This window comes from Anarrhichthys ocellatus, unplaced genomic scaffold (genome assembly GCF_004355925.1).
Source record: "Anarrhichthys ocellatus isolate YVR2014 unplaced genomic scaffold, GSC_Weel_1.0 scaffold49, whole genome shotgun sequence".
Lineage (NCBI taxonomy): Eukaryota > Metazoa > Chordata > Actinopteri > Perciformes > Anarhichadidae > Anarrhichthys > Anarrhichthys ocellatus.
The window spans coordinates 1,659,067-1,683,047 of NW_022280079.1; the positions used below are offsets into that span (position 1 = coordinate 1,659,067).

Genomic DNA, 23,981 nt, shown 5'->3' on the forward strand with positions numbered 1-23,981 from the left:
GTTTTTTTTTTTACATTTATTTTTATGTGTGTGTTTGCGGATGTGTTGGTGCAGGCTGGGAGCGAGCACTGAATAGCAGCTCATCTCTCTAATGCCGATGTGGGAAGTTTCAAAAGCTTCCTCTCATCCGAGTTCTCAGGCCCTCGCAGCTCCGCTGGCTTCCTATCCAGCTAATAGAGCTCCGGTCCCACCAGGCAGACTTCAGAGCAGCAGCAGCGCCAGCGCGCCCACAACCCCGCGCCGACCCATTCTCCTTCCTCCCCACCAACACCGCCTCTAATGTGGGTAAAAGAAAAGTGCTCTGCCTTGTACAGATGAGAAGCGCCGGAGCCCCTCAAACATATTAAGTAGCTCTGTAGGAGATGAGGGGTGGGGATGGGGGTGCGATTGTGAGACACAAAGCCTGAATCAATGGGACATCGATACAGCAGACAGTCGGCCCATTTCCCTGGGAGGCCGCAGATTTGTGTCTGCCTGCCTGTTCCTTCAATTTGAAACAAAGATGTCTCACATCTTCTATCCTGTTTCACATTGATTCTTTCCAGTTGATGTCCTTTATGTTCCTGACTGTGGCACCTGATTGTGTTAGGACTTTTTGTTGGGGTTTTTCTCAGGTGTCTTGAGGTCAATCAGACAACGTCATTAGATAAAGCTTTAATGTACATTAAAAAAACTTAGCGAGAAACAGAAATGATGAAATGTTTCATAAGTGCTCTTCCTACACAGACCCATCGGGTCTTTTTTCTCCTTTTTAGCAGTGAAACATTTAGAAGATTTATTAGTTTCACAGAAAAATAACTAATTTTGCCCAGTTAATCATTTAAATGTTGCAGAAATGAATATTGACATGTTTTATATGTCAGGTAATGACTTGGAATAAAGTTGACTAAGAAGTTGAAACACAGAGGTGGGTGATAATTTATACTATATGCTTTATAAACAGTCAAACCTGACGGGGTCATTTTTGACCCCAGAGGACAACAGGTGTGATTATGTGCTGCCATTAGAACAATTCAAATGATTCAAGAACAGCATCCTCACTAAACTTTGATATGTACCTCTCTGTGATCAGTCAAATAGTAAAAAATAATATAAAGTCAAAATAATTCATTGTTTCATTGTATTTTCACTCAAAAACAGGGTATACTTTTATGTAAACAAGGTCTATTGGCCCTAAATTCCAAAATGAAGGGAAACATTTGTTGTAATGGGTTGGACTGAAGTAAGACTGAAGGTGTAAAACAGAATTGATTGACAATTTATACTGTATGCTTTAAAAACAGTCAAACCAGGTGGGGTCATTTTTGACCCCAGAGGACAACAGGTGTATGGCAGTCGGGAGGACAACACAAGGGTTAAGTCATTCATCAAGCAAACACAGCAGCCGTTCTCTGGTGTCAGCTCAACTGTTTGCATCATCTTGGCCTTTAGGTTATGCAATGAGTCTGATCATATCTAAGGGTGTTTATCTCTCCCTTTCACATGTCTGATCTTCGATTCACACTCCGCAATTTGATACAAAAACCATAAAGATACTTTTTATCAATATGACATAGTGTTGTTTGATTCAGCAGTGATTTGATATTGATTCAGCACAGGTTTTATTTTTAATAAAAAAAAAAAATAGTGTGGATGTAGCCTTAGAGAACTTCTTAAAGTAGGTACCATGTTAAAAAATATGATGTGATTTGGGAATGTAGCTAGCTAGCTGGACAGGGGCAGGTCTCTCTCTCTCTCTCACACACACACACACACACACAGTGTATTTACAGAGAGTTACAGAGAAGGGTTTCTGACAGATAATTCAATTTTTGTCAAATGTATCTCTGACTGCTTAGGTTTTTCTCCGATATGCTTCGGTTCATCTTCACACCCTACAATAGACTAATAGATTTATAGATAGTGAAAATATTCAGTTGCAGTCTGATTTGTTCCTCTATAGCCCTACTCCTGAGTTCACCTGGTTTCATCATCCATATCTTAAAGCTCCTACAGAGAGTTCTGAACTAGTTATTAAACAGTCTCAATTTAAACTGTCACCTCTATTTGACCTACATAAGTCAACAAGACCATCATTGAGAATATTGGCTATTTCTATTTAGTCATTCTTAATGCTTGTCATTGAATCCAATTCGCCGAAACAATGTACCGGAGGGACCGGAATAGCCTACGCTTACATTTTCACAGGTAACGTTTGGTAGTGAGTACGTTAGCCTGTTAAAAGAAAGCAGCTGGGGATTTTGCTTTTAGAGAATTTTATTTTTGTGTTTATGGCTGAAGAGAAAGAAAAGAACTGTCCCAATGAACCAAAGTAAAAAGCTCAAAAAGAAAGTGTGGCGAAAACAAGAGTCAGCCATTCAACAGATGGAAAGAATTGCAATACTTGACTGGATTGACAAACCTGTTCTGAATTGACCCTCTTCTTCTGAGACTGCTGTGTAATATTTTATTTTTTTAAATGCATTGCAAGACGTGGTTTTACATCAATATATGAATTTATGATGGTGGCTAGAACTAGCTGGCTAACGCTTTGAACAAAGCTTACGTTAGCTTCATTTGTCGAGCAAAGCTTTCTATGATGATTACCAACATGCACCAGGCAATCAACAGTAGTTTGTATACAGTTGAGAGTGACCAAACCTATTTATGATGTCCATGAGGCGCTAGCGCTCATGGGAAATGCAGTCTTCATTCCGGGAAAACTACTACTGCTTTTGACCACAGGGGCCGCCTAAATAATGATTCTAATCTCCACTGGACTTCATCCCTGACCGACAATAAAATACCTCCAGTATTGTTCGGTCATAAACAAAGTAAAAGAAGTCTGTTGACTTAGCGATGCCAAACTCGGCCCTCATTCTGCCACAGCAGCTGCCCTCTGCCTCTGTTATTCAGACACATCAGGGAGAACGGGTCCCTTTGTAGATCAATCTTTATTTCCCCCCACCCCCCAGCTGGTCCGGCCCAAAAGACTTTGTAGTAGAGCAGAGGTGCTCTTTGACAAGGGAAGCTGAAAGGCCCGGACACGGAGAGGAGTGCTTGGCACTTCCTGCTCTTTGAACCTGCTGCTGCCTCAAAGCACCGTGGCTGGTCAGATGTGAGCAGGGGGTCTGAAGAGCACGGGGCCCACAAAGAGACTGCTCCTCACACAGAGCGCATCCAACCTCTGGCTCTGTCAACTTTGTCCATCAGGGGGTCTGATAGGGGGTATCTGATACAACTTTAATGGTTAGGGAAACTACATTTTTCTTTCCATAGTGGCACTGGATTTAGTTTGAATTCTTTCTTAAAAACAAAAGTACCTGAAGTCATTGTTTTTATTTAGTTTCAAGAGACAGGAGTCAAACATTGAGAGACTTGGTTATTGTCCATCTTATTTGCCCCAGAGTACAAACCTCACCCCCGAAACTGAAAACCACAGGACGGCCGTGTAGGTGAAGACCTTTAGCGCACACTTCCTGGTCAGACACTGAAAAGTGGAGAAAGCCGAGGGAGATCCCAGCATGTCTGTCTAATCACCACACTGAAACGCATCAGTTTCAGCACACTGGACACTGGCAGCATTCTGATACTTGAGCAAACATGCAACACATTACTGCCCACGCATTCATCTCATGTGATAACATATTCTGTTGTCATGATTTGTTCAGATCAGACTTTAAACAACAACCACATTTGCTTTCCTGCTACAGTCTGCTACTTATCTAACTTACACTCTTACAGATTGCACCGCTAATGTCAGTTTGCATGCTAGATAGCTAACTGCTCAGCTGCAGCATTGAAACGCACCTGAATACGTCACTTGTCACTCAGAACAACGCAGGCATCCAATCAAAGTCCTCTCCTGGCCCTCGTACCTCTTCTAAAGATCTTAAAGCATCACATTCAATTTAATGAAACGTGTGTTTATTGCATCTTTTGAGGCAAGAAAACGCATTTGTACCAGAGAATAGCCCTGTCCAGTGAAATATGTCAGTTACCACAAGGATAAAAGCCCGGGGTCTGTCAGTTAATCGGGAAAGAGCTGAAGGTGCAAGGGATCTGTTTCAGGGGGGCATTTCCCACTACAGTTCTCTTTTATTCAGAATGTCCTGAACTGAGTGGTGATTGTAACAACACATTCAAAATGACTACTTGCTCCATGTCTTTAAAGGGTTGTATAAGGCTCGAGCAGGGTTTTATTTAAATAATATTCATTAGAAGGATCACAACCAACGTTCCAATCTCCACACAACACCTGAGAGTCACGGCGTGTTTCCTGACTGTTCGGTTTGAGACCCATGGCATTTTAAAAGCAATTTGACCCCCGCCTGGCCCCAGCCACTTAATCTCAGTGGGCTTGTCTGTACCTGGAAATGTTCTCTCTGAGCCCCAGAGGCACAGCTCCGGCCACTCGGGCCTAGCTGCAATCACAGGCTACTGGCTGGGGCAATTACAAAAACACCCCGGACCCAGGCAGAATTTTTCATCTTATCTATCCAAATGTCAGCCTCTTGCTTATTAGCTATCATCACGCTGCTGCCAATCATGGGGAAAGAGATGAGAGCTTTCCTCACAGTCTGCTTGCCTCCTACTGAGTCTGTCTTGGATTCTTTCGTCCTCATTTATCTGTTCAATTCAGCATGGCTTAGTTACTCTCATTATTATCTGGATTCTCTGCAGTTCTGCAATTTGATGCTGAGGACACTGAGTAAAACCATTTTCACTCTGACATAGTGATGCTGGTTGAACCTGCATCGGTGGTCCAAATGAATGGGAGTCATCTTTGTTTGCGGTTCAGTGGCATTTGTTTAATCCGAATTCATTATTGAATCCAAATCCTTTTAAATGATTTAACAAAATGTACAAGTACCTTAAGTCAAAATGAACTAAAACTCAAAGATCTCTAATGTTGACAAACTGGCTTAAAACCTAAATTGAGTGAGCAGCATCAAGGCATAAAATGTAGATTGCAATATAAGTGTGCAAAATTCAGGACCTCCATTTTTTCTCTAGAGAGGAATCATAGCATGAGTATGCTAGATTAAAAAAAAATTCAACTGCCATCCCTTTTCCAATGAAAGATGCTTGCAGCACTCGCTCTAAAAGTTGCTAAATCTAGCAAGAAAGTCAACAGGTCAGCAACACTTACAGCACGTGAATTCAGGCTTCCCTCCAAAGCCCCTCCCCCAAAATGATCCTCATGAACAATGAACATGGCTATTGTTAGTACTCATAGTTGTAAAGCTAGCTGCTTAGGAGAGACTCCATGAGTACACAGGCAGAGTGCAGGCAGGCTGTCCGATCATGTCATTCAGCCCTCAGAGCATTTTAGTTATTGATTGCTGGTGGGATGTAAAGAGAATTTCACCAAATATAATAAAAAGGTTTTGTTCTAGCTTTATTATATTAACTAATCCAAGCAAGATCAAGTCTAAAAGGGGGCCGTCTCTGAAACTAACCTGAGCTGTGTCCAACCCAACGTTCTGACCCTGATCTGGATCGGGCATGGATCAGCAGAACAGGAGTTGGTATTTGGGATGGTCTGGAATTTAAATATGATTTCACTAACAAACTACACAAGAGACACCATGTAAGAGAACTACAACTGAAACATGTCTTCATTTGGAACTCAAGGTAATGCAGTTCAGTACAGTTCTGTTATTCAGTGGGTTAAACAGTGTTGTGTAAGGAACTCCAGCTGTAGCCTCCAGTATGTGAGAGGTGATGAGCGGGGATTAACTTGTGACAACTATGAATGGGTCGAATGAGGCTGTTCAGTGTGTTCAATGGAGCTTGTCACACATGGGTTTCCAGTGTGACAGTGGTATTATAGGATGACTATTGTATCACAATGCCCTTTGCACTCAACTAAAGGCAGAGGGGCTTTCAGCTTTGAGGCCATGATTGTGTTGAACCAGTGATTCTACATCCAACACTTATTGTTTAAAGGAACTATTAGTTCATTTCACACCAATGACTTGCACCAATGTCTGTCTTTACTAGGAATGCTAGTGATATGTAAATATGTCACCATGAAACATCTGTAGCAACGTCCAATCATAGACTGTATAGTGTATGTAGTGTAAGCCACCACAACGTAAGACAATTCAGTTCATTGTATTTAGAAACTGCTAATATCCCCTTCGTCTGCCTTTGTCCGTTCCAAACACATCTACCGGCTTCTAAACAGAAAGTAGTAAAGCCCGCCTCTTGCTCGATTTGATTGGCTGCCTGGGCCAAGTGTGACTTTGGCAAGCGATGAGACTCCGCGCCTGGCGCTGAAAAGTTTAGTGTATTTCAACTTTTATGCACGTCTAAAAAATCCACTAGAAAAACACAACGCATGGTGCAGAGGAGGAGCACACGCCATGTTTTTTGCAGGTGTTGTCGGGACCTTGTGGGGTGGCACCCTGTATTGCAGCCTCTGCCATCAGTATGAATGTTGACATGAATTGTACGTGTAGGGATTTGAGTGGTTAGAAAACACGATAAATACAATTCCATTTACCAATAACCTACTCTTTCCTAAGTAGTGGCTGGGTTCATCAGTCAGTCATGGACATCCTGATCGACTGGATTGGCCAGCAGTACACTGAAACTAGCTAGCTTGCCAGCTAGCACATATGCAAATGACTAGAGCTAGTGATCTAGCGTGCTATGAATCAACAAAGCGGGCTAACGCCAGCTAACTCAATGATTCAATGGATCAAACTTGTGGGATAAGTGGTGCCAAAACCACGACTCATCTGATACCACAGTCCCTGCTGGCGTTTCATCAGATATTACACCACACACCGGTTTTGTGAAGCGCATTCCTAGCTGGGCAACTGGGATCATATTGGTTTCAGTGGCATTTAAAATACGATTTGACTCGTGAAGAATGGGATTAGTGATTTCTCATTTAATACACGGTGTTTTTCCTGACGGTCACATATAGATTAAATTGTGCTTAATTTTGACTGACTTACTTTTAATTTAGTCGACAAGTCAGAGGTTAAACCTGTGTTTAAATGTCAGGGAAATTAGTCGTTAGGAACATCTGTGGTTCCCATTCTACACATGGTAAGGTTTAAGGCTTCAGAAACACTTTGGTTAAGGTTCGGGAAAGATAGTGGTTTTGGTTGAAGTTGAGGAACTTTTAACTGGTTATGAAACAGTCTCAATGTAATACTGATGCCTCTATATGACCTACGGTACCTACCGAGTAAATGAGACTATCAGCAAGAAGATTTTCTATTTCTATTTAGTTCTTCTTAATGATCGTCATCGGTGCCACCGGGTCTGATTCTGATGAGAGCAGATGCAATCATGCAGGTTTACCAGAAACTACCTCCAGCAGAGACCGCTCCACCGTGGACAGACCCAGATCCTCCAGCAGAGACCGGTCCACCGTGGACAGACCAGGTTCAGGCTTTGCTGCCAACTTCCAACCTGCAGTCGGAGCTCCGGAGGGAGGAAGAGAACTCAGCACCCTGCAGAAGTGTCTCCTCTTCCTCCTCCAGGAGCAGAGCTTCTCCTCTCTGGGAGCCAACACCGACACCACGCTGCTGGACACCCAGGACGTATTGGTGGACCCCCTGGAGGTCAGGGAGGCACAGGAGAACCAGGACTGAGCGGGGCAGACTGTCAGTCGCCTGCTGCAGTAAAAATGTTGTTTTCTAAAGGGTCTCTGGTGCTCGAAAACACTACCACTTTCGTCCACAGGGGCTGCCAAAGTCAACAAAAAATGAAAGTTCCTTGAAGCAGCTTTCGACATAAAAAAATGTCAACACGTCCAACAATCCTTCCCAAACTTTTGAAATGCTTTGACTTGCACTGTGTCTACACAGAAGGTTTAGCATGAGAAGCAAGTTAGCAGAGCAACAGCAGCTTTAGAGCTCCGTCTGTGTCTACTCATGATGCAGGCACAGCATTGAGTGAAGCTCAACCTTGGCGTGTTGTGCATGGCCACACTTGAAGGCAGGGAGACAAGCCTGCTGTCACAGAGAGGGATGGGGATAACAGTCTCTCCTCATAGGCACTCATGGTGTTGCATTTGGTTGTTCACATGGAAAGTGACGGACGTAGTTGTGTGAAGAATTAATAGAAAAGAGATGGAGACCTGATCAATCACTGACAGTTGCCAAAATAGGACTTAATAGCCAGCTGTAGGGAGGTGATCTGACAGCCAATTCCATTTTGGATCCGGTTCCAAGATCCCTAAGCAAATGTTTCATTTACAACCTCTCTTTAGCCTCTTTCTGTCATGATAGGCATCTGCAAAAAAACTGGTTATTGTTACAAATGTGCTGACAGTCGTTAACAAGACTGACATGGCAGACTGTATGTATACACTTTCACTTTAAAGTCAACCAAAGTGCAAAATGTGCAGAGGGGTTTAGTCCCTGTTTAGATATTTATCTAAACCCTACATGTTGCATTCATGTCTTTACATCTCTCGATATGCTTTACCTTAAACCTCTTTCAGACAATAACTCTGTACATTAAAAAGTCTTATATTTAATAATGTGAACATTTGCACATTTCTACAAAAAAAACTACCACTTCTAAAAAACTCTTTCATTGACATATAATGTACCTTTTTCATATTTTCATTGTCATTCTCTCCTTCACATCTTTCATTTTAAGTCAGATATAATCTACATCTGTTCCATCTTTTTTTCCATATTTTGGACTATTTTATATTTGCTTCCTAATTTTTCTAATTACTTGTAGTTTCCTTTTCTCTTACTGTGGTTATGTTTTGCACTAACGAACCAAATCAAATTTATGGTACCCGGAAACCTACTTGGCATCAAGCTGGATGCTGTCTGTAGCGTCCATGTTAAAGTAATGAATGGAGTTATTTGTGTTACCTTTAGACGGACAGCACTGGGCGTCCGTGTTACTGGGACCAGTGCAACAACTGTCTGTCCTGTTCACTCCGCAGGTGTGTGTGTGTGTGTGTTACGGCGGCTTGAGCTGCCTTGTTTATTTATCGTTAAACACACTGCAGTTGACAGCAACAAAATTAAACTCACCAAAAACCATCTTGTTTAGTTATTGCACTGTTCCAACAAAACAAATTTAAAATAAAGCCTTCATTCACTAAGTTAGAGGTTCCCCACCGTCACTCTCTGACAGCCGAGCAGCAGCTGGACGGCTGTCGTTCTTTCGAGGCAGACTATTAAATTAGCTAAATAAAATCGGCAATTTATCTTAATATTAGCTGGATGGTAGTATCGAATTAATATACAGCTGCAGCACATCTCGCCGGTAAAGAGCATTTCTGTGGTTTCACTTTGATACTGAGTGAAATGAAAACAATACACATTTTTTAACAAAGATGGTTCATCTTACAAACCACCTAAAATGATTTGATGAGCAGATTCAAAACTGATTCCGATTTGACGTAATGCTATCGAGCCACATCATCTACAGTCGAGTGCTTTGGTAACTTCAAATGGCCATAAAGGGACTCTTTGTGTCTGTTATATGTGAGATCTGTCCCCGTTGTCTCAGATAATGATTGTCTCTGTTTCCTATCACAGGGAGGTGGTACATCCGCGAGGGCTGGCTCAAGGTGGTTCCTCCTAAAGGGGCGGACGCTACGCCCAAGATGTTCTTCCTGTTCTCTGACATGCTGCTGCAGGCCAAGCACTGCAGCCCGCTGCAATTCACCAACAGAGACAAGTTTGCCGGCCAGCACGCCTTCCCGCTGCAGGACTGCACTGTGGAGAAGGTGTTTGGCCACACCAGGAGCCAGGGAGGCCTGCTCAGCGTGAGTGTCAGACTCCGTGACAAAGTAGCGGAGTATTGTTTAAGATGGAGTTCAGCTCAGTCAGAGGGGAAAACAGCAAGGAGCAAACTGGCTTACAGGAAAAGCAGGAGGAAAGCTTTCATTCTATATCCATAATATATCTTCCAGAATGAGGACAGGATAGGTTTACATTCAAATCTATCTAAATACAAGAGACAAAGGTCTTGTTTTGTGCAAAGATGTATTCCAATACTGAATTTAAGAATGTAATAGAATGAGGACCGTGTATTTTGTCCAGCCTCTCTTTCTGTTTCAGTCACCAATAACTCATTCAATGTGCACGTGCTATGTACATATTGTATTGAAATAGACTTGGAAAATCAATGCAGCGTATATTTCAGAATATTATTTAATTTTTGTCCCACCAGAGCAGGAAGTGAGTCTTTGACTGCGTCCAGGATTCCAGACTGACTTGATGTTTATTACGCTAAAACAGAATGTGAGATTTGTTTTGTATGTTGGAAACCTAAATATGAAACGAATAGTGTTGTCATTTAAAAAAAAAAATTAGTTCAGACTTTATGATTCTCACACATCATCATCATCATCACCACACAAGGTTGGAACAGGTTACCATGGTTACGTATCTCTTTCAAGAAGTGGCGGGGTTATTACAGTTCAGCACATCCCAAAAGATTCATACGACAGCTTAGTCACACTACAGTATGTGGAATGATGCATCTTGGGTATGTAGTGCACAGTATGCGATTTGTGTCTCTCCAATATTAAACATAACTCAATAAAAAGAGTCTGCACTGAGACCTCTACCACAAGGAGATGTTTTATCATAGCAGATGTATCAAGCCATGTCTGTTGTTCTGCACATATCATACATTATGATACATCATACAGACACCGGATTATTCATCTTTCATGTGTAAGTGTTAAAAAGCTTTGGGACAAGTTGAAGATGCTGCGAGTGTTTGTTGGGCAGCAGGTGGGGAGACATCTGTTCATTGATTTGAATACACACATGAGTGAGTCCTTAGCAGAGGCATTATTTCATTTCCACTTCCGATGCATGTTGCCCGGATTTGTCTTACTTATGTCCGTGCCGCTTGCTGTTGTATAATGTGCCACACAGAGGTTCCCTGAATTAAAATGTCATTTAGTGGTGATTGTCAGAGAGGACTCGTGCTCCCTCTGCTCTCCTCCTCCCTCATCCCTTCACACCCTTGTCGAAGTCGCCCAGAAGTTGAACTTGTAACGCGTCTCTGCTCTCGGTCTGATCCGTCTCCCAGGTCTCGGTACAGCTGCCGGCTGACAAATTGTGTCTAAATGATGTAGCTGCTGTCATGAAACATTCAAAGGAATGAGTTGCGCGTCATTGAGTGAGTAACGGAAGCGTTTATGCAGCGAGTGTTTAGTGCCACTGCAGCATGGTATCAATATTCATTTGGGCAGAAGGAGCTCTTTATGTTGTGCAGCTAATGTGCTTCCCGTGATGCACGGTGGAGGTGCGGAGGTTTGATTCCTCACACTGCTGCCTGTCCACAACGTTATGACATTAGAGCACCAGCACTGTACGCTACTGAGACGCTGAGTGACCTAATAAAGAAATGAAACAATTATAATTCAACAGCTGATTTTTCATCTATTATTATTATTTATAACTTTAACACATCAAAGTGAGACGTGTAGCACATTTAAGAAGCTGGAACATGTGTTTTAGCTGTTGGTCAAAGGAAGACTCACTTTAAACAGGGCTGCACTTCATGATCATTTAAATTCATAATTAACCTGTCTTTTTTTTCAAATAATCCAACAATCCTTTGGTCTATTAAATGTCCAAAAACATCACCAGTTCTTACAAACTATGATGACATCTACACAGATATTCAATATAAAACAGAGACTCCTCTCACAAGATGAAACCAGAGAATATTTGCTGTAATAATTAACAAATGATCAGAATTGTTGCCAATTAACTTTCTGTCTATCAATCAAATAATTGACTAACTTCTTGTTTCAGCTCTAATTTAAAAACAAAGTAAGTTTTGATACTAAATGATTAAAAACAGTAATAAGTAGATGGAACGGATAATGAAAAAAAAATCTATAGTTGCAGCTTTTAAATTGTGTTTCGGAAAATAAAAAAGGTTCAATTCATGTCAAATCACCTTCTATATTTCAGTTAACACTGACTCAGTCTCACAACTATATATAAATATACTTTTCTCAAATGAATTTCACAAAAGAAGGCAAAGTTCCATCATTGTAGTAAATGCTGTCTAAACATAAGCAGCCATACTTGAGATTAGGCTGCAACTAACAATTGTTTTTAATAAATGAATAGATTGATCCATCTTTTATTTTTGCTATTAATAATGAATCCTTCAGCTGCATTACATTTTTCCAGAGCTCAGGATGACATCGTTACATTTATTTATTTTCTTGTTGGACCAACTTTGTATGTTTTGTTTCATATTTGTTTATGATATTCAGTTCATGACTAGGACATGAATGTAAGTTTGACTGAAGACTTTTTCTGATTTCCTGTTGATTGACTAATAATGAAAGAGTTTAACCTCAGTTTTTGAGACTTGACAGCATTCAGCACACACACACACGTTGGTCAGCACCATGAAATGTATTGTAATTTGATTTCTAATATAAGAGCTCTGATAACTGGTTGGTGTCAATGTAGCTGCTTTACCTGCCTAATAATCAGCCAATAGGCTCCTCTGCCATTCAGTAGAGTCTAGAGAACTAAACAAAGGACTGAGGACCTGGTGACGTGTCGTCATGACCAGGTCTGTTTGACTCCATCTGTTGAAGGCAGTGTGAATTAAAGGCATCCTTCAAGGGACTAATGAAAAGGCTGCAGACGGGGAGATTATTCCAGTGTGTGTGTGTGTGTGTGTGTGTGTGTGTGGGGGGGGGGGGTGATAGCTGCCTGCTGTAACAGAATCTCTCAGTTGCTGGATCAGATTAGGCTGCAGATCCATCTCTTCCGGCCCTCCAGTAAATACATCTTCCTCAAGCCTGTCGCCGAGCCCGCCGCGCGTTATCTAACGGCAGAAATGGCATTTCATTAGCCTCTTATCCCGCCGAGGCCCAAATGCATACTCAATAGCATTACACGTAATTTCTCATAAGGACACATTATTGATCCCGGGCCCCTACCTGAGCTCAAGGAAAAGGGCTGTCAGCACTCCAGGGCCCTCCTCGTCCAGGGCCATGAAGAATTAAAGGCAAATTAAATTTGACAGCTGTAAATGCCATGGCAATCTATATGCAAAGTTTGAAGGGGGGGGGGGGGGGGGGGGGGGCCTTTTATTAAAATTTCCCGTGTTTTTTTTTCTTTTTCTTTTTCTTGGTCACACATTTGTAGAGAGCTAGCTTTTAGTTGTGGCTCTCCCCACATTTTTCATCTTCTGTCTTCTCTCCCTCCATCTGTCGACCTTCCTTATTTCCTCCCTCCCTCCGTCTGCAGTCTTCCTCCCGCTAATATCCCCCTTGCCGCTTGAATATTTTCTCACATCCCTGACAGATTCCCTTTGATGTATAAATAATCAAGCTAAATTATGTGCGGCGATGATGCTCCGTGCTCCGCCGTCTCTTATTATACAAAGTAATTTCTACCTAAGAGGGTCAGATTTCCTGACAAATCCCTAATTACCGCGTTGCAATAGAAGTGGAATCTATTTGTGCATAAATCACCCACCGTCCCCCAAGTGGCGAGTGCCTACTATCGTGCGGCACTCAGTTCGGCACTACCCGCTGAACTCTGTAATTAGATAATACTTTTGATGATGGTACCTGTGACATCTTAATCTATTTAAAGTATAATTAGTAGAAACATCATTGTGTTTGATGAGCTATACTCTCCTCTGTACCAGTGTTAAGTTCTGTCCAAATACGCATGGAAATAATCGATATGTCACCTCTCAACAAGCTAGCTTCCTGTGTAGAGGTTGCAGCCGCAGGTAAATGTGAAGGGTCATTTAATATGCTGCAGGCCTAATTCTGATCCCCTGTAATAGCTTTCCTAGTGTAATTATGCCGCCGTAAAAGCCCCTTTTGTTTGGGCTCGCACAACTCCTTTTGGTTTGTTTGACAAGTACAATCTGAGGCTGGCTTCATGAGAGAGTTGGTAATTACTGTTTACTCAAAGGAAGAGGACCCTGTCACTCTGTAAAGGAGTCCCGAGAACACGTCCGTGGTGTTTCTCCTGTAAATGTGACAGATTCTGTTGCTTTGCTAGACATTTCCCTGTTTTCTTTACCTTCACATTTCAGTTTTTGAGGGCGTTGGAGGCCTGTGAGGAGCAGCGGGGGATTTCTGTATGAAGAGCTGGTAGAGACGAGAGCTTTTTGCTTGCTTTGGCCTGCCCTCTACTGTTTTTACAATGTTACTGCGGTCTCAGGCCCTGCTGTAGAGAGGACTGTGATTACTGACAGATGGTGAGGATACTAACATACAACCAAATGCTAATAAATCCACAGTTTTCTATTGCGAAAGCAAATCATGGTGCAGCTTCTGAAGAATGTCCTGGAGAACTTTGATTTCTCCTGGCAAAGTTCTTTAAGGGGGCGATGTGTAAGATCAGGCCAGACTTCTTGTCAACAATTTAACTAACATGATCAACTGAATGTGAGGATGTCAAAGACATCTCTGTATTGCGTTGCAGAGATATCTAACCAGCAACCGTCCTGTCTTATAACACCACTTGTGCCTCGAGAGGAGATCGAGTCACTGTAGCTTCCAGTCTGTCCTCAGTCCAACATGAGGGGACAAAGAAGTAGAGCGGCCCGAGGGCTTCTGTGTACGTCTAGATTCTACATAAACAACGTCCTCCCTGCTACCAAACTACTTCTCTGGGATCAGAGTGTGCGGCGGCTCTGGAGACGGACCGTCAGTTAGCAGAGCACAGCACAGGTCTGACCTGTGTAACGGCAGCAACACAAAGTCTGCTGATCTGGAGGGGGGGGGCGCTCTCCCAGGTTAGCTGTTGGGTTTTTTTCAAATAATTAATAACTGTAATTTTATATTGTTTGGACCCAGTAGTAGATGTGAAATGCTGCCCCCTACTTCCACATTGACTCTTAAACATAGAGAAACCCTGTCGTCTCTGGTTGTTGAAGATAACTTGCTGCATGATTTCTTCAGAGGGGAACTCTGGTGTCTGAGTGGTAGACGGTGCATGTCTTCACTCATTGCACCAAACCAAACCTGTTACTACAGGATACAGGTAGAAGTAGAAATATGAGCTAGCAATATGGCAGCACAGAGCCCTGAACAGTACAGTTAGAGGTATCGCACTAAAGTCTCACTGATATGAATGATGAAGTCTTAGCTGTGCTGCTAATGTCAGTGTGACATATGTGCCATAACGTCATCCAAACACCCAACTAATCTGGACAATTATGGAATTTCACAATCTCATATTCCAGGCCTGAAAAGTCCTGATGTAGTTAATCAAATCTTTGAAAGTTACGGAAAAGTCATAGAACTTAGTTGTGTTTAATGACATTCATTGTGACAGTATTCTGTGGATAACCTTCTGCGTAATGTAACTTGACGCCCAATTTATTTTCTGACGCTTTTGACAAGTGTCGCTCTGATATGTGTTGATACGAGACAATGTTCATCATGTACATTTCTCCATTGTCTCCCTTCAACAGAGCAAACAACAAAAACATGCTTCTACATAAGTGGAGATGGAATCAATGAGGAGCACAATGCACAAAGTGTTAGTAGCTGCAGATCAAGTACATTTCAAAGCCAAAGAAGGGGGGGGGGGGCACAGGGGGCAGATCAGATGAGCGGGTCGGTTTGTCAGACGGGCCCGCAACAGAGAAGGCACGGTGGCTCCTGAGGTTGTGTGGAGCCAGAGGGGCCCCCAGGAGTGACTGCTCAGAGGTCCTGAGTGATCTAGGTGGGGTTAGGGTTTAAATGATGTGCTTTATTGACAAATAGTAAAGTCTGAAAACATATTTCAATAAAGGACTGTGCCTGTGGTTTTAGTTTAGGACGTGAATATGCACAAAACCAACTATTACACATTGAGAAATGTTGCTGTTTAGCTGCCTAGATTAATAATAACAATTGCACACTAATATCATTTTGCACTAAAGTTCTTAATAAAATGAGAAAATACTCAGCAGTTTTAATTCACACAGGCGAATACAGAAGTAGGCTTCACCATGTGGTTATTTCATACAGTCTATTTATTGAATGAGCAGAAAAGATGCCACATTGAGATGTATGTCGTAATGGAGATATTAAATTGCCTATATCATGATAGAAGATTTTGGCCATATTGCCCAGTCCTGATTAGGGGTCCTTGAAAGGGAACCCCATCAGTCTTACCTCTCCTCTTCCTCCTCTTCCTCAGTTAACCTTCCCCAAAGCCAAACTGCTGCTGATGTCTTGCAACCAGGAGGATCTCAATGACTGGTACCAAAGCCTGAGCTCAGCTATCGGGTACGTACCTGCTGCAAATATGTTTCACATGTATACTAGTGAGCGCCCTCGCCCACATACTGACATAATGCCTCTTACCCTAATCTTAACCATTACTACTCATTGCCTAACCCCAACCCAAGACTCAACCTGACATCTTAACCCTCAACCTCCCCAGGTCTAACGCTCAAATAGGTTCCACTCTGTCTGCTAATAGCTCATTGCAGCACTTTATGTTCTGTATTAAAGGCTGATTCTGAGTGATGTATTCAAACCCAACATGTATTTTATGTCTGCTCCATTTCGTCTAACTGACATCATTTACCCCGAAATCCAGCCTGATATACAGTTAGAGTTCTTTTAGTTTTAAAACATTTAACAGATATCTAGTTTGGACTTTAAAAGTGTAACACGGAATCTGGAAATAGATTATTTCTCTGTTGTAACAATGCTTCTTGGCAATAAATCTTATACCGTTGGAAAGCCTGTTTATTTCCCTTTTAAATGGAGCCACATTTGTAAGGAACATGCATTTGTGGGATGAGCAGCACAGCTGAGTATGTGGGTTAGCCCATGAAAAATTTGCCAAATCTTCTCTGCCAATGTCAAACAGCAAATGTGCAGACATGGTAGAAAAAAAAAACCTGAACAGATTTGTAACCCATACTTTCAGATTCAATTGTGGCTAATTGAATAATGATAATGACATCAAAGTTGTGTTCTGATATAGAAGTGTGTGTGGATAGGGCAGCCTGGCTTTGGCTCAGAGGAAGAGCGTTACGTCTTCCAATGAGAACGACGATTGGATCCCCGGCTCCTCCGCTCACTGCTTGGGCAGAAACTAGACTAGAGTCCATGTACCACTCGATGAAGGCACTTGACCCTCAGCATTTCAAGTGTTAATTGTAAATAAATGTTATTACTAGTTACTCCTCATTTTTGTGTGTTTTCCTACAAAAGTCCAGCAGTACGTGTCAATTTCCGCTCATTACATGCTGTGATGTCTTGAGAGGTCGGGATCGGCTTGTAGAATAGAAAAGAAACCCTTTTTATTGTCATATACACATACACGAAATTTGACCTCTGCATTTGACCCATCCCTGTATATAGGGAGCAGTGGGCTGCCAATGACAGGCGCCCGGGGAGCCGGGGGTTCAGTGTCTTGCTCAGGGACACTTCGACACGTGGCACGTCCCAGTCGAGGATCGAACCGTTGATCCTGCGGTTACCAGACAACCCTTTGTGCTCACGTGGGTGCACAAATGAAGACAACAAGCGGTTGTGTTCTAACTCAAAATCATATATTTAGATTCTTTAAACAAAAGGTGAACTTCAGTCCAGCCGAAAGCCGCTACAAAAACCAAACATAAGTATCTTCCGTTTTCTTCGGGTTTGTTGTCTTTAACATAAAACTCTTTTCCTCTTTGTGCGCTCCTGTCCTCCTCCTCTCTCCAAACATTTCCTTCTTTGTCCACACCAACCTCTCCCGGGTAATCAGTCCCCTCTCTTTCAGCAGGGCCGCCACCTTGGCCCCTGCTGACTATGGGAAATGTAGTTCATTACCCCGATGTCATGATGGGTTCTAGTCCTTGCTGCAACCACCGGGAGGTGATGTATCTCCCGTTGATGACCCTCCCTCTCATGACATCACAATGCATACTGTCTTTTCAAAATAAACTTGCGTCTTCACAGGAAAAACAACTCTGTTAGGTTAAGGCAACAGAACCACTCAGTTAGGGTTTGGAAGAGATCGTTGTTTGGGTTAACATAACTACGTAGGTGCTGTTACTGAAGACGCGGCCTCCTGGCTGAAAGATGGTTGTTTGATGGACCCATCTACTTCCTCGTTCAGGATTATATGGAAAACATACAAAATCATTTTTTGGGATATCTACAAATTACGGCGCAATATTTTTCGTAGGTATAGCTACAAATACTGGATGAGACCAGCCTGACCCGGTAGCAGGTTGTGGATGTTTTTGAATGGATCGTGAGAGCACGTGCACAGTTTCTGTATTATTAGTTGAACCGTGCGACCCAGAGGGGCTAAAGAGAAAAGACTAAAGAAGTATCCTTTATGTTTTAGTATCCTAACATGCTTTTGATTTCATTATGACACAGAGATGCATCCACAAAAAGTAAATACACGAGTGTGTGTTGTATTTCACACTTCCTAGATATGTTCCTGTTTCTCATTATCTTATTGAAAGCGGTAAACTGTGTGTGTCATCGATAGGAAGAATAGATTGTGGGCTCGGTGTGTGGAGGATTTTCATTGTCCTAACTCTCAGTGGGTAAAGAATGACTCTCACACAGGCTGATACTGTACCTCAGGCCTGTCTGTCTCTCAGACAGCGCCTCATCATTGATCAGCCAGACCTCAGTAGGCCTGGCAGGAGGGTCCGGGTCAGCTCCGCTGTGCTGAGGGGCCAGCTCCGCTGAAGGCCCCGACCCCGGGCGTGCCCGGCCAGGCTAATTAGTCAATCACTTTGTCAGAGAGGAGGGGGGGGGGCTGTCAAAGAGGTCGGACCACCCAGCAGAATTGGGGGGGGGGGGTGCAGGCTGATGGCTCTAAACTCCAGGGAGTGTAATTAGCTGTGGTGGAGGACTGAGGAGAGGACAGGCTGAGAGGACCAGGGGTCAGCAGCACTCACACCACTGGTGTGTGTGTGTGTGTGTGTGTGTGTGTGTGTGTGTGTGCGCGTGTGTGTATGTGTGTGTGTGTGTGTGTGTGTGTGTGTGTGCGTGCGTGCGTGTGTGTGTGCGCAACCTAAATTATTGATTTAACAGAGATACACACTGCCTGGACTGACATCTCTGAATCTATCGAATGTTCTTAATGATTATAAAAAATGTATTATTTTGTGTAGTAAAGTCATATCAGATTGGTAGCCATTGTTTCCAAGCAAAATACTCCCTTTAAACACACACACACACACACACACTCATCTTCACATAACCACCAGCTCCCTTCTGTCTGTGACTGCAGAGAACTTCAAGAAAGTTTCTACTGTTTCCCTCTTGATTGAAGTTTTTTTTCCCTCCTTTTGTTAAAAAAATCGTATCGATACCGACAGACACACACGCACACACACACACACACACACGTACGTCTTAGCCAAGGGACTTAATTAGTGTGCAGATCGATGCCTGGTGACAGTAAGTGAACAGTGAGGTTGACCATTAGGGATGTAGTGACGGCTAAAGACAATTTAACTCTTTGTCCTCTCTCTATGTGACCTCTGACCCCCCCCCCCACCTTCTCCGGTGACATACATTTATAATATATGTCGTGTGCAGGACTCGAGGTCATTTCCATATTATGGAAATGTATCATCGTATGAAATCATGTTCATTTTGTACAGATTGTTGTGGTCCATAACTAAATCTGTGTAGTTTATGAAGTACTCTGGTGGTATCTGTCACATGTGTCCTCAGGTCACATGTGGACATTCTTCTGATTTTCTTTGAACACAAAATACATTTAAGCAGCTTTAAAGCAAACTGTTCTGGTTTCTGTAATGTACTAATGTACTTACTGTTATGGAACACAGATCATAGCACTGAATATGAGTTTATGTTAAAGGTCATTTCACCAACAGTTTCTACATCAGGTAAAAGAAAAAAATACAGAGCTAGAATAGGAGGGTAATATTCTGACCGATGAATATATTGAGAAAAAAGAGATTAAATTGTTCATTTACAAGAAACAAAACTTGGATAATCTCTGAGATTTAAGTGGTAAATTTACAAAATAAAAATAATTGTGCAAAACCGTGGTAATGCCAGTTGCCGTCTGAATTGTGTTGCCTAAACTAAGGTAAGGATGGAAAGATGCATGTTATTTTATATCCATTAATAAATACTAATATGATATATTTGTCACTCTGTGGCCGTTGTTACAGCAGTGTGTGTGGTGGGATGAGATTGATCCTACTTTGTGGTTCCTTCATGTATAGATACAATATGTCCAAATCAGCCATTAATGTAACCATGCACTCATGATGCTGTGAATGTAAATCTTCATAACATCGGAAAAGTATGTCTATCAAAAGGAAGCAGCTAAATTTGGCTGAAAAAGTAGTTTTTGATTTTGGAGATGAGTGTTTGTTTTAGCCATCAAGCTGTGAAGATGGTCTGTAGGCGGACATCGCGTACGGACAGCATGGAGGACGCTTGTGCTGCTGCACATTTCTCTGCATTCTCTTCTCTTGTTATAGGCCCAGTGTGGAGGATTCAGGGGGATCTATAAGCAGAAATTCAATATAATAATCTTTGTTTTCATTCGTGTATAATCTCCTGAAACCAAGAATGGTTGTCTTCGTTTGCCTTCATATCTACACAGACTCCACCATGTCGCACCGTATGTACAGCAGCCCAGAAGGGACAAACCAAAGCCTCGCTCTAGAGCCCTTTGACTTTTTACCTGACGCTTGTTCAAATGTGAGGCGTTTAACCGTGGCAACACCAGCCGCCGTCTGACGTCCGCTACTCCTAAAGTAGTCTGACTCCCTGCATGAACACCGTGAGGATAAGGCCGCCATTGGCCGCGTATTCTCCTCCTCCTGTTAAGCAAGAGCTCCGCCACTGCATCCTGTGCTTAGCGCCGTGATTGCTTTAAAGAAATACAAAGAAACCAGAGTGTTTCCCCTGTACCAGAGTGATACTGTGTAGAGGTAGGTCGGCTATGAGAGACTCCTCGCACTTACCGGGTGTTATGGTCAGGATGGCCTACGATCAAGGCCAGTAGAGCACTGACACCTTCTGAAAGTGTTTTCCCCAGAGAGTCATGCTGTCTCTGGGAGTACTGTAATTGTACAGAAGAACCTGAAACATGTTGACTGACTGACTGTGTCGCCTCCACAGGAAGCTGCAGTCTAAGCAGACCGTAGTCCAGCAGAGAGACGACGAGTTGTGCCGGAGACCCCTCCGATCAGCCGCCGACAGCCACAACACGCCGAGCAGCAGCAGGAAGAGAAACATGGTGAGTTACACACACACACACACACACACACACACACACACACACACACACACACCCTCAAAATGAATAAACTTCCATTTGAACTTCCTGAGTCCCGTCATTCAGGTTCATCGAGTAGGAAAAAGAAATACAGCCACGATTCATTCCCCGTGTTCATGATATGATCATGTATGATAGAGTGGAATCTGTTCCCATTTGCTTCTCCACGACCTTGAAGTAATAACACGGAAAATAAAATATGAAGTACTGAATTTAAAATGTCGCTTTTAGCTCATTGTTTTGGTTTTTCTATCCATTTTTCTCAGGAGGCATGATATTAAGTTATTAAAATCAACCCATTGTATATGCTTGACAATCTAATAGCTCTGCATTGCATTAAGTCAAAATAATGTCTGGAGGGCTGCAACAAATTCGCTACTGATTAATCTATGGACTATTTTAGTAACCACGTGGATCGACGCACAATGTGGGTTGAGACAATAGACTACGTACCCACGTGTCTGAGATGGTTAGCTAAATCAGTATGTGTGTGCGTGTTAGTAGGAGGAGGGAGAGAAAGAAAGGAAAGCCGAACTCTAAAGCAAGGCACTAAGCGCCGCCGTACGATGTAAGAACAGCTTCTCTGTCACGTAAAAACTCTGCGGTCAGAGTCGCATCCAGCCAGCCACATCTCTAAATGTTTATACAGTGATAGTTACAGTTCTAAATCCTACTCACGGGCCAATTTAAAGAAGAGAAAACAAAACCGAACAAATAAAATAATACCCAAAACAAAGCAGATCATTATCACCGCGGTGAAATACGAATATTGCTTTCTTATCTCCCCGGAACCCGGCCGGCGATTCGAGGTTCGGCCCGCCGTGCTTCTGGTAATAAAATCACAATCTCCAAATCCACAAGCAGTAACTGATCTAATGCAACACGGTTACAGCAGCAGGAAATACACAGTACAGCGGGACTCAGCGGTCCGCGATGCTTGCACAATAACACGTTCTAAACACTACAGTAACCTCGGTCGATCGGTCCTTCGAGGGGTGAATGCACTCGATTGCGCGGTGCAAATCAGCTCAGTCTCTGCAGAGAGGAGGGCTCTTCGGCAAAGAAAATGAGAATTGTCGTCCTTTGGTCGGCACTTTATAGATTAATGGTGAGAGAACGGGTCGTAGAAGTTATCCGTTCTCTCACTGCAGGATCCAAAAACTCAAATATAAAAACACACTATGTTCGTCCAGCGAATTTAACTTCTGACCTAATAGGATTTCTTGAGAGGCAAACGTTTCCTTGGGGACCTCGTGGCACCAAGCGAGCTCGGACGGAAAGGGGAGATTTGAAACTTTGTTTTATCAGATGCCTGTCCTCAGGTCATAAAACCAGTGGGGAGTCCCTTTTGGCCAATGAGGGGCCAGCATTTAAGTTTGGCTGGAGCTGTTGGGTGTGGTCACCTTCCTTGGAGCCTGGCCTTATCAGCACCCAGATCAGCCCCTTGTTGAAAGAAGGCCAGCATGTGCTCCTTTGTTTAAAAGCACATGTGAGGGCCCGAGTCAGCCATGAGGTCAGAGTCAGACCCCAACAATGCTCATTTAGTCACACATAACTTTTCAGAGGCTTTTTAATACTAGAGCCAGTTTCCATCTCCTGATGGAGTGAAAGGTTCCTCTGCCCATCTCTTCAGGTGAGCTCTGAGACCAGTGAGCATGCTCAGAAGCCTCCAGTTGAGGGGGAGGGCAGCGCCCCCAAGAGGATGAAGCAGTGTGACGCTCCAGAGCAGAGGTGGGATCCTTTTACTTCCTTTATTGTTCTTGGCAAGCTTTCAGTCCTCTTTCAGTCCTTTGACCTAACTTTGATCTTTACAGTAATACGGTTGCTTTCTTGTCCAATATGATTTGAATGTGTGTCCAGCAGTGCAGAGGCGTCCTCGTCCAGCTGTGTGATCCTCTGAGGGATGGAGATGACGGTGGATCCTGCACCATCACCTCAGACCCACTCTTGTGCTCCACTCGGTTTTGCCAAATACACACAAAAGCACTTTTTACGGTGCAAGTCAGGAGATTCTGATTATTACTAACAGCAGCTTCTGCTCATCCTGGACGTGAAACTCTCTCAATCTGCTGCTTCAAAGTCCAAACATGTGATGACTGTTTAACTGGAAGCGGTTTGCTCCAAACACCCTTTTTTATGAATTCATGTTGTCTTTCCCCTGACTCTTATATTTTGTCTATTGTCTCCTCACATTTGGGAAAAACACTATTATGAAATAAATAGACTTTTAAAAAATGTCTCATTTTGAAATAACAATAGTTATAAGGGACTATTATATTAATTATTATCTTATAATGTCTTATTTTCTATATAATAGTGGTCAATATAATCCAGAGTCTAGGGTAGGTCATCTTGAGAAACTCGCAACAGTATGCTTGATTTAAAGAATGGTCCAACTGAATATCCAGCTAGTGACGTAGTGATAACGTAGTGATGATGTCTCTTTTCCAGTGAACGTATTTACAGCACGAGCTGACAGAAAGTCACCACTGACAGCCCCCCCCCTTCAGGCCTGAGCGTTTGATTTATGGATTTCTGTCGGGATATAATGAGAATTTCAACAAATATAACAAAAGAAGAAGATTACTACCCTGGCTTTAAGCTAGCTGATCCCTAATGTATTAATCATCACACTATGGATTGGAATGACAGAATGATACATTGCAGCACACTGGATAGCTGCTCAGTGTACACTCTTTATTACAACACTGCTACATCCGGGTTCACCCCAAGCCTTTCTGTTGCTGCTGTCCGGCCCATGTGACCTGG

The 23,981-nt window shown here is 42.8% G+C and overlaps 1 protein-coding gene across 1 annotated transcript in view; it reads left to right on the forward strand.

The window, feature by feature from the left end:
* The window catches only part of arhgef39 (Rho guanine nucleotide exchange factor (GEF) 39), a 73,978-nt gene extending 50,285 nt beyond the window's left edge, over positions 1–23,693 (forward strand). Inside the window, exons 8-12 of the mRNA XM_031869838.1 lie at positions 9,513–9,742; positions 16,122–16,210; positions 21,056–21,173; positions 22,846–22,943; positions 23,073–23,693. Coding sequence (XP_031725698.1) covers positions 9,513–9,742; positions 16,122–16,210; positions 21,056–21,173; positions 22,846–22,943; positions 23,073–23,112 — 575 coding nt within the window. The 3' untranslated portion in view covers positions 23,113–23,693. The remainder of the gene's footprint in view (positions 1–9,512; positions 9,743–16,121; positions 16,211–21,055; positions 21,174–22,845; positions 22,944–23,072) is intronic.
* The last annotated feature ends 288 nt before the right edge of the window (positions 23,694–23,981 follow it).